The sequence below is a fragment of the Dysidea avara genome, chromosome 8 (genome assembly GCF_963678975.1).
Source record: "Dysidea avara chromosome 8, odDysAvar1.4, whole genome shotgun sequence".
Taxonomy (NCBI): Eukaryota; Metazoa; Porifera; class Demospongiae; order Dictyoceratida; family Dysideidae; genus Dysidea; species Dysidea avara.
Window position 1 is genome coordinate 25,851,246 of NC_089279.1, and position 10,120 is coordinate 25,861,365.

The 10,120-nt window shown below is 39.6% G+C and overlaps 1 protein-coding gene across 1 annotated transcript; it reads right to left on the reverse strand.

The window, feature by feature from the left end:
* Positions 1 to 997: 997 nt before the first annotated feature.
* Positions 998 to 7,254, reverse strand: LOC136263308 (ranBP-type and C3HC4-type zinc finger-containing protein 1-like). Its single transcript, XM_066057817.1, has 12 exons — positions 7,023 to 7,254; positions 6,680 to 6,854; positions 5,203 to 5,727; positions 4,989 to 5,145; positions 4,835 to 4,937; positions 4,074 to 4,781; positions 2,809 to 2,990; positions 2,492 to 2,600; positions 2,227 to 2,349; positions 2,020 to 2,172; positions 1,412 to 1,558; positions 998 to 1,272 (listed from the first exon to the last, which is right to left on the reverse strand). The coding sequence occupies exons 1-12, from the start codon at positions 7,182 to 7,184 to the stop codon at positions 1,192 to 1,194; spliced, it is 2,625 nt and encodes an 874-aa protein (XP_065913889.1). The 5' UTR covers positions 7,185 to 7,254; the 3' UTR covers positions 998 to 1,191.
* Between the last annotated feature and the right edge of the window lie 2,866 nt (positions 7,255 to 10,120).

Below are 10,120 nucleotides of genomic sequence, written 5' to 3' on the forward strand. Positions count from 1 at the left end.
CACGCCAGACCATGCACGGTCGCTGAATCAAAAATTAATGATTAATTTTACTATATATATCATAGATTATCGAGAGAGGTCCCCTATATAATCTATGACTATATATAGCTAGGGCGGGGCATAGCTAACATTAACACAATTAATGCAGAAAGCCAATCAGATTTGTACAAAGTGCAAACTCTTTGCAATCTACTTAATATGCACGCCTTCATTTCAATAAAAATAAAACACCAGACTATAACACGTTAAATGCATGCAAGACCAATACTAAGCACCATCTGTCAGCTGCTAGCAGCAGAAAGCTAGCTCATTATTATTGGACCTTCAATGTACTGGCCTGTATGCCCAACTAGTTACAGTCGAGATTGGTTGTTTAGGGCACTTTACACCTGTGACATTGCTGACCAACATTCATGCATGCAAGTTACCATCCAGAGCTATTAACCCATTGCAGGGGCAGAGGAAGCATCTACAAGTTGGGTAGGCAACTGTGAGATCATACTTCTATGACCACCACCATGCAGCATGCTTGAGTTAGCCCCAGAAAATTTTCAAAAAAATTGCTTTCTGAGATTGAATCTGGAGACAATTTCACATCATATTATGATATACCCTTACAGAATAAATAGTCACCGACTACTCTATTAGGGTATCGCTGTATCTCGAGTCAAAAGTGATCCTGAAAAACCAGAGCAACCAGACTGTTTTCTATGGACTTGGAACATGGCTCAATAGCTACTACTAAAAGTTGGGTAGGCATTTGCCTATCTAGTTCCACCATCCCTGCATTGTTTGATCAATTGCAAGCTGTCAGAATTGCAATATCCTGCAAAACTTCAATGCTTGCTCCTCAGAACTGCCAGATCTGGTCAGTTTGTGTGTGTGCGCGGGCGCACACGCGTGTATGTGCATGTGTGTGTTTGCCATGCCAGGGCTCCAACTGCTTCAAAGCTTCTTGGTACCCCTGCATCTAGGCGCCTTATTGTTTCCTGTACACTTGTCTGAAACCATCAAACGTATAAATTAATCATGGATTACACACAATAAAAAACACTAAAACAATTCTACACTATATAAAAGATCAAAAAACTAGTCTATATTATTATTATGATACAATAGTTACCTACTGGTATAGCACAGCAAACCAAATGCCAAGAGGAACATAAACAACAACAAAGTTTAAGGACTGGATCAGTGACAGTTTCCACAGTTAGGGTGACACTTCTTACCATTCACCCTACACCTGCATCCTCCGGAAGTGTCTCCTTTACCCTGTTAAAAAAACAACAACAAATAGAAATGCATGCATACCAGTAGATCACACACACGCACTTGTACACACGTACTCACACACACTGCATACAAACTTATTCGCACACGTTTTACAGTAATGCCTCTTGTGCTCTCTTACCTTAGGTCCCCAGCGAGCTCCCTTTGTCACCCAACAAATCTCAGTCTTACAACTACACCTGATCCAGTCACAACCATTCTTCTTCTGAATGATAAGACCACAGTTCTGGTTGGGACAGTACATTGCCTCTCCATTCGTCACCATGTCCTGTATAATACAAACATTATACCAGACTGCACTATTACTGTAGCGTGTTGTGTGAGTGTAGTTGCATGTACATGTGTTTTATTCTTTCAGATTTGTTCCCTTCACAAGAAGGGCCATTTTAAACAAATTATGCTAAAACTGTCCATGTCTAATACAGTGGGTAGAGGTCCTGGTGGGATTTCATGTGCCCATATCTTACATGGTACAGCCTCCTGTGGGTTACTAGTCCTACCCCAGGAGGATTTGCTTACACTGACTCTTAGCATATACAGGTGTCCCTTCACTGGGCAGGTTCCAAGTAGCAATTTTCATCTTTACAAGTAAAACAGGTATGGAGCCTGGCAAAAGGAAGTTTTACATAGCACCCAATGGATGCATACACAACTTTCAAACAATTGGCAAACGAAATAACCACAAATTTATAGTGTTATCTAATAACTATAAACATGTACACAGCATACCTCAATCATTTTTTTGGTCTCTTGTGCAGCCTTGTCATTAGCTGCTTTAATCTTTAAGTCTTCTTGATATTCCTTACAAGTCATCGGAGTGTGGATGGCCTTACAGAGGAGGCAGTTCTTTTTATCGCATACCATACAATTGAACTCATTCACCTAGTACACAAACCATCACCAAACACAGTAAAGTGGTACACAGTTCATACTCACATCATCCTCATAGATACACCATCCTTTACAGTCTGGTGTTTTGCAGTGGTAACTTCTTGACTGTCCCTCAGCTAAGTTTAGTCCTCTTGAGTGTACCTTCTCCAATTCTTCATCAGTGAGTAACTGTGGATAATGATGTGGTAAATTGGCATGAGTAATATCAGGACTTCATAAGAACCACAAGGCACCTTGCGGCGTTTATGAGCTCTTGGTAATTGCTAATAGTATAAACAAAGACACACACAGACACACACACTACACATACCGCTCTCATTTCCAATTCAGTTATTGATCCTCCACAGGCAAACTCTTCATTACAAGGACACTGCACATCAGCATCATTGGATGCCATAATGTGATCATGTAGACAATCCCTATAGTGTACCATACATATACCATACAATACTACCACTACACCACATTGTGTACAAGTAACTGTTATAATAATAACCCAGTGAGAGGACAATATATATATTTGACATAGCATGTAACAGATACATCCTCCATTCACAGCAGTAAGCTGTACAGATGTACATGTTAACAACTGGGCTATAGGAACACAACTATAACACAAATTCATACTTGCAGCAATGGTGCAAACATTCCCTCAATTTAACTCCTTGTCCAGCATCAATTGGTATGTAACAAATCGGACATTCAAATTGTTCTTCATTAGGAACGAGATTCTTTTCAGCCATAGCCATCATCGCAGCATAGTTTTCTTGAGCTTGTCTCACTTGTTCTTCCTTCTGACTTCTTTCAAACTAGACACAAAGTGTACTACCGTGAATGATGGGTGTTGAGCAGAGACCCCAGGTATGAATTTTAAAATAAAATGCTCTACATATACGTAAGCCTACAAAGTACAAACAGCCACATTTTCATAGTTCCTAAAATTCTATCGCAGAGTTGCATACTGCACAAATGACACAAGGTTAATTCCAAGGGTATTTACACAAGGTTAGGATATAACTTAGATTCGTTAAATATCAATACAAATAATATACAGAAAATCTGTAGAAATTGTGCAAGTATACAAAGTTCCAGTCAGCTTCTTGTGGTACACTCTCATTACTGAAACACAAAACATCAAAGCAGTCCAATAATAACATCACAATTGTACTAATTATATGTAGGCAATGAAAGGTACTAAACACCACCATGGTGGGAAATAAATAGAAATTTATATATACCATATTCACTTGATTTGTGCTGTAGGGGTACTATTATTGATTTGCCCAAAAATAAAAATAAAGCCCTTCGCACTGCACTATTATTCAAGGGTGCACTACTATTATACTATTCTATAACATCATCTTGTGTTACATTGTCAATTTACTACCTAATATTTCAAATTTCAATTATGTGACATCGATACAGGTATTAGAGCCTATGGAAATGTTTCTGTAGGCTCTAATATCTATGGTGACAGCTTACCAGGACAACGCCTTACATAAATCGAGATGGAGATGAATACTATAGGTATGACAGCACTATAGTAATGCCTATTTAGAAACAAGAGCAAACCCTTCAAATAGCACCGCACTGTGGCACTATTCAAGGGTGCGGCACAAATCAAGTAAATATAGTATATATGTGTACCGTATGCATACCTGTATGTGGTGTGTGTATCGCTGGAGGGAAGAAAAGTGAAGCCTGTTGATGTGTGATTACAGTAAGTGGACACTAATATATACCTATAACCACAATCCAAATATTTTTAACACTATAATATGAAAATCATTAGTTCGATTAATATTGGTCCCAAGGTGTCCAAATTAAGCAGCTTAAATTGTATGCTTTCTTTAGCTGGATAACATACCACACACACGCACACACACACACACCTCTTCTAATCCCAGTATTCCCTTCTCATCATCCTGTAGCCATTTCTCTTCCTCCTTAGTTGGCTTGTAGTCAGGCGGTGGCTTGTAGTCCTCAGGACGAGCACTTGAACACAGAGAACACCCCGGACGATATGGCACATTTTGTGCACCACAAAATGTACACTTCCAGCCTGGGGGTGGAGGAGTGGGGGGTCGAGGGCGAGGAGGTGGTGGGGGCTCTACCCTAACAGCTTCATTAGTAAAGGACATGGGCTGGCCCCCTCTATAAGGAGGCATACCACCACCCCTGCCATTGTGTTCGTACTGCTCGGGGATATTCCTATTGTACCCCATATTTGTAGGTGCATGCCTCATCATTGGTTGATTCATGCCTTGATCATGGCCTCTATATTGATCATAGTCTTGATTCTGCCATTGACTTGACTGCTGTGGTGGTGGCTGACCATAGTACTGATTATGTTGATGTCTGTCAGACTGTGGGTAGCAATCCCTTGCCTGATGATTTCTTGGCTGATGCTGTTGGTAGCTGCCATTTTCCGTCACTTGGTCATTATTGGGAGGGAGATCCCCTTTACTGATAAAAAGATGTGCCTCAGCACCTCTTCCTTTCAAGCCATAGTCTTTTAATGTTTTATCCTTGTCCGTGGCAAATTGGCTCCCAATTATCCAGTGTTGTTGCTCAGGATTGATAGAAAATCTCAGCTCAATCTGTGAACAACACATCAGAGGAGAATTTCTAATTAATGCACAACACTACATACCACTTCCTGAAGATGGCCAATTGTGTAATCTTCAGTGACATGAAGAAAGAACAAGATTCCAGGCTCATTGAGAGTAATCTCACGTTCAATAGTCAATTTCAGTCTACGTACAGAACAGAAATTAATTTATAAATCAGAAGAGTAATTAGCAAACCTGAAATAGTTCTTTGCTGGACTCTGACTGCTATCAGCAAATTTGATACTAAAGTTGTGCTGTTGATTTCTTGCCTCCACCAGAAGCTTTACTACAGTTTTGGCATAATCCACATCACCTTCAATTAGAGCTGCCTCCAAATGTTGAGCATAGCGCTCTACAAAAGAGAAACATAATCATTACATAAAATACACCAACTATATAGTCATCTAACCTAATTCCTCTCTAGTTTTCAGAACTATTTTAGGTTGTTTAGGAACTGGTGCTTGTTCTTCAGGTACATGCCGGTCATTCTCAGGCCATGGTGGCATGGTGCCTTTGTAAGGTGGCGTGGTGCCTGGAGATATTGTCTGTGACCCTGACCAGTGAGAACTGCTCCCACTTCGGCTCTGCTGTTTATTGTATCCATGATGCCCACTCCCACTACTACCACTGTCATGTCGTGTGATAGTACCTAGTTGGTAGGGTTGGTTGCCTGAGTGATTCCCACCTCCTGTGTATTGTTGTTGATGTTGCTGTTGTGGCCATTCATGCTGTTGTCTGAAATCAGGTCCTGGTGCAGGTCGTCCCATTTGTTGAGGCATGTTGAGTTGCTGATGTTGCCGTTGGTGAAAATCTGGGTTGTCTTGGATACCTCTTCTGGGCTGAACTGTGGCAAACTCTTGTTGTCTAGCAGCAGCAGTAGCAGCAGCAGTGGCAGCTGGACGTGCTGCATTAGGATCCACACTGTATCCAACAGCTAAAGGAAAATCCAAGAAAAGGATATTACGACATACACACGTAATATTAAAACTGTGAAACTTAGCACCTAATAAGTTGTTAACGTACTACGTACTGCTGCCACTACATAATACTATTGTCTTGCACCAAAGCAAAACCAACCACATTACTCAACAAAAAATGGTTCGTTTTGTTTACTTAACCACTAGTGTATTACTTAACAGTACATTGAGAACCAGTACCCTATGGTAGAGATATTAGTATAAGGGAATTGGCTTTATGACCACTTCCTCATTGACTGGATGAGTGGTAATGTGTATTTGTGAATCCCCATGAGCTAAGAATATGTAACAACAATGACTGACGAAATAAGGAATCCCCTTATAAGGGTATTGCCAACATTGTTTCAGAAAAGAGGTGAACATGCATGTACCAGTGGTTTTTGTACTGAAAACAAGCATTTGAAAACTTGCATGTTGGCACGAGCCTGAATGGGTAAAGCCTCATAACTCACTTGTTCTTGTCCACTCCACCAGTTCTGGCATTTAACAGGCTTCATAGCACTACTAAATCACAAGAGTTATGAACGAGAAACAACAACTCAGGAGAACATGAACTAAGCCTAGTATACAAGGGAACGGAACTCCAATACATACTGTATGATCCTCAAACTAAAAAGACTGAAAAATTAACTTGACCAAATTCTAGTATATTTGTGTAAAATCATGCCCTCGCCCTGTTAACCTAAAAATGTTGATTGTGGTATACGCTTTACTTGTCCATTGCAAATTTCCAGCTTGACTTTTACTTTGGCTGACAATGAAGATTGGAATACAAAATATACTGGAGCACCAACCCTTTGCTATGTATAGATGATGGACAGCAGACCTTTCAATGTGTATGCAAGGCACTCTCTTCTACAAACTAATGGGTTTGTCAATGCAGCAAAATATATACATAGAATTACTAACCCTTGTCTTCCACATGTGCGTCACTGTCTCTCAAGTAAGCCATGAACTTGTCAGGATCTGTTGGTTCTTTGAACTTCATACCAAACAGGACACCATCAGAGATCTGTGCCTGAATAAAATCATCACGTGTCTTTTTAATAGTTGTATCTTTAGTGATCGTGGCTTGATACAGCATCTACAAGGGAAACAGCACACAATATTTAATATAGTCTGATAGTTTTTTTTGCGAATGGAAAAAAAAAACTGTAGCAATACTTTTACTTGTATAGTCACTGTACATGTACATATATTGCCATGAAAATTCTTTCAAGTTCAGTGTCGTGTCAAACACAAACGTACGTACCTTCGATTCCGGACCTGTTTGTTTGAAGATCAACACGAGACGATCGGCGTCGTTTCGTCTGAGCAGCGTCTTGCATGGCGCCTGTTCGCCACCAATATCCTTCCACTGATTACTGTCATTTTTAAACAATGACACATCAAACGCAGCAACCGTCACACTCATCTTACGGCACGTACTGTTCTCTCCTTAAATACCAGCACGTGATCGCAATACTTTTTATGGGCGCTTAAATTCTAATCTTAATTATGCATTATGCGCGCTTGCAGAATATCAGCATACCGTAGTCGCTTGCATCCAGACTTATCCCTTATCCTGTATCATTTTTACATGCTATTTAACTTTCCAGGCCTTGATTAAGTGCTCCACTTGGGTACCTCTTCTCCAAAATTTCACTATGTGCAAGCTAAAAAGCTGATAAAATTACACCTAAAGCATAAAGGGGTAATGAAAAGATGAAAAGGGGAGGAGATGGAATTAACAAGAGGGAGTTAAAATTATTTGAAGTGGTATATAAAAACGAAATACTCTAATAGAGCAATCAGCTGTGTTGGGCAAGTTATATAATTACTTTGTAAAAGTAACTAGTTACATTACTTGCAACTGAACTATTTAGTTATAGTTACATATTACCCACAGAAAAAAGTTATATTATATTACTTTGTGTCCGCAGCCGTAAGCTGTCACGTGTGAAACTACCACCTTATCACGTGACATAATGGCGTTATTGGACAATGTGCGAATCTTGGTTGAAGCAAGAAGCTGGTGAATAAGCTTCATTCAGTAGGCTTCATTACATCGTGGTGGGTAGGCGTTACTCAGTGGATTATTAACGAGATTAGTAACTTCGTTACTTGTAGTAATAATATTACGTAATATTAGATTAGTTACAGTAACTATATTACTTAAGTAACGCAATACATTTGTATGTGAAGTAACTTGAGTTATATTACCTGTTTTTCTAGCATATTTCGTTATATGTGACCGGATTTGCGAAAAAGGGTCTTCCACACACATCCAATTCTACGAACTTGGAAGACCATATCTTATGCACTTGTCAATTTTATGCCCCACCGCCCACCCCGGGCGTCCCCACACCCCAGGTGGGGATTTGACATTGCTTCTTGTCCCCACCCCTGGGGCAATTGACAGTTGTCCAATTCACTGAGCGATTTTTGGTAGTTGCATTTCTAAACAATAAAATCACACTGGCTATAATTTTACTAGCTACAGGGCAGGTTTATTACTAGTCGCATGCATGAAATATGTGCTTAGTCATCCTTGAGGTGTTGTCATAATCCCCTACTATGGGGGTGGGGGCATAGTGGGGATTTGACAGCCGATTTTGCCCCAGTAGTGGGGCCGGAATTTGACACCACAATTTGTCAAATTCCCTGTATTCCCCCACCCTCCCCAGGTGGGGGGTGGGGCATGAAATTGACAAGTGCATTAGTGTTCAGTAAAGATAAACAACTGAAATTTCCTCCATCCATTAACCTATGTTGCTGACTACTGACCAAATTTCCAGTCAACAGCTTTTTCCAATCTTACGTTATGTCAAAGTTCATAAATTGGATGTGTGTGGAAGACCCCTTTTCGCAAATCCGGTCACATATTACTTAGTTACCACAAAAGTAATAATATTATGTAACGCGTTACTCCCAACACTGGCAATCAATTACCTAAGTAGCTAATAGAACATTCATCGTTAAAACTCTTCTAAGCTATAAGGAACAAATACCAGTGCATGTGTGAGCTCAGTGAAGTTGAACCTAGGCCTATGTGCACTGCTATCTCACAAACATCCCGACATACTACTTGCTCAAACTATATATATCACAAAACATCAACTCTTTTTGAGAGGTGAATCTTTTCTTTTGACTGGCTTGATGTGTATAGCTAGTTGATAGCTAATTAATTTTCAGTTGTAGCTACAAACTTGATGTGTGGGTTGAAATGCTTCCACTTGCACAGGGGTGCCATGAAAGTGGTAAGGCTATGAGGCTGGGGGGAGGGGATGTCTCTCCCCCCCAGGAATATTGAACATTTTGAGATGTTATTTGGAAGCAAATTTTGGGCTGTAGCTACAACCAAATGAAAATTCTTTAGCTTTACAGTGGTCAGTAGACTTAGACTCAGAACTTAGCATATTCATATTGAGAATAAATTGCTTTTCAAAGGCTAAGGAGGTTATGCCGAAAAGTTTCTATCATAATGTTGAAGGATTTTACAACTAAGTCATGTATGCTATGTTTTCCAGACCCTTACAGTCACATGAAGAGTTGACTGGTACCATATACCACTGCTATAATAGCATCTAACTGCATCTGTGCATTGGGTAAAGTGATCTGTTAAAGAAGTAATCTTGCAATTGTTTTGTGATATACAGTTAGGTGGTGGATGCATTGTGGTGTCCTAATATTAATATAGGGTGGGGGTCAGTGCTAGTAAAGCAGCCAAATCATTTGAAAAATTTTGTAATGCAAAAACTATATTGAGACTATATAAAGTCATTACTGCTTGGGGTGCAATATTCTCAACCACTTGGTTAAATTCTCAGTCAGTATTGAGCACCAAACAGTTCAGGCATTACTCCATCCCTACTGTACAATCATTTATGTTCAAAGTCAACTGAAAGAGGATATTTGAGGCAACTACGTACATAAACAGTACATTTTCACGAAGTTCAATTGTAACACTTGTGTCTTTTCCATGTACTTCACACTTTGGTGCCAGAATACTTTGAGGCTACCAAATATGTAGAAAGTTTTCAGTTTTAACTCTTGGGCAATTAATAGGTTGATTAATTAATTATTAATAATGTTTGCTCAGCTTTGAGATTTAGTCAAGATTGTATAACACAGGTTTCAAGCTTGACAGGTTGCCGGACCAAGATAGTAAGGTATTAGATTTTGCTTCTAAAACATGTTATAGTGGCACTGGTGCATCTATGGAAGCACACGCAAAGCCGGTTATTAATGCCATCCATATATGATACTAAATAATATTTATCTGTGAAAACACATGCACATCCACTATCATGAAAGTAACAAGTAACCAATGTTTGAGGAGACAATATACATAACAGAATGTACTAGATA